The sequence below is a fragment of the Gavialis gangeticus genome, unplaced genomic scaffold (genome assembly GCF_001723915.1).
Source record: "Gavialis gangeticus isolate Ggan-Ray unplaced genomic scaffold, GavGan_comp1, whole genome shotgun sequence".
NCBI lineage: Eukaryota > Metazoa > Chordata > Crocodylia > Gavialidae > Gavialis > Gavialis gangeticus.
Window position 1 is genome coordinate 97168842 of NW_017729025.1, and position 1321 is coordinate 97170162.

At 46.6% G+C, this 1321-nt stretch overlaps 1 protein-coding gene across 1 annotated transcript in view; it reads right to left on the reverse strand.

Moving 5' to 3' along the window:
- The window catches only part of LOC109299364 (transmembrane protein 178B-like), a gene marked incomplete at its 5' end in the record, with an annotated part of 18414 nt that extends 17393 nt beyond the window's left edge, over window positions 1-1021 (reverse strand). The window contains one exon of the mRNA XM_019519951.1: window positions 904-1021. Coding sequence (XP_019375496.1) covers window positions 904-1021 — 118 coding nt within the window. The remainder of the gene's footprint in view (window positions 1-903) is intronic.
- Between the last annotated feature and the right edge of the window lie 300 nt (window positions 1022-1321).

The window sequence follows — 1321 nt, forward strand, 5'->3', positions numbered from 1 at the left end:
TCTGAAAGTCCCCCCCGCCACCAGGGGGTGTGCATGTGGAAGGGGGTTGTTATATTTAACATACTAGATATAGCAGATGAATCAGCCGTTGTCTTCCCTTTCTTTGTTTATAGGCTTCAAAAATAGATTTTACCTCTACTTATGTATTTTGAGTAGGGTTTGAAAACAGGTGTCCTGCTACTGCAGTGAGTAGCAGGATACAGAGCACAATACAGAGTATGTCTGACATTACACACAGATGCTCCTGCAGTTTGGGCCTTGGTAGAAGTTGACAGTGGGGAAAAATGGTGGTTGGAGAACTTGATAGGGAAGCACATATAGGGGGAGGTGGGTTGAGGCATTTTCAAGTGGATTGCAAGTGGAAGGCGGCTGGGAGAAGTTTGGAGTAGAGGGGTAGCACAAGGGGCAAGTGGGGTGAAAGAGTGTGGATGGGATGCTTTCTGGGAGTGGAGGCTGCAAGAGGTGAGGAGCTGCAAAGGTTGAGCACAAGGAGGGAATGACAGGTACTGTACAAATATAAATGAACACACATTTCTATCCATGACCTAAGGAACATTACTTAATCCTTTAACACTGAGTAAGCAATGCAGAGTACGGAGCACTAAGCACAGGTAGCCCAGAGTGCTACCCATGAAATCGCACCAATGCCTCCATCACATCAGAACTACTCCCAAAGCCATCTATATCACCCCTAGACTAACCTTTCCAACTCTTCTCTAGGCTTTACTACAGACAACTTGTCTTCCAGCTTCTATACCCAAGATGCATTTGGTTCTAGATGCCAACCTCTAGCTTCTGAGCCAAGGCCCCAGCTTGGCAACAACCAAGAGATGAAAGGCTCTGAACATGTTAGTACCTGGTTTAGGAGTGGTGCATGACTTGTTAAGAGTTTGGATCACTTACGGAGTGCATGCCATTCGTCCTGCCGGATGGTGTTGGTGATGTTGATGGGCAAGTTGCGGGGCAGGGAAGAAGAGGTATAGTGGTACTTGACAGCTGTGCAGCGCTGGATAACTCCTGAAAGAATAAGAAATATCAATGTCCAAATGAAATTCCAATGCTAAGCCCAAACTGCCCTTTTCCATTGTGGAATCTGCCAGCCCAGGACACTGGACACACAAAGAGTTTTACTTCAAGGTGAACCCATTCATTCAACCAGTCCTTGAATTGACAGCTAAGATAATCAAAAAAGAGACATGTGGTTCTCAAAGTTTGTGGGTGGGTGCACTGTGTGCTAACAGGGAAGGGAGAGACAGTCTTGGTATGGACAGGTGATGATGAAGAGGGAGTAGGGTGCTGACCCAAACAGGGTGAGGCCATA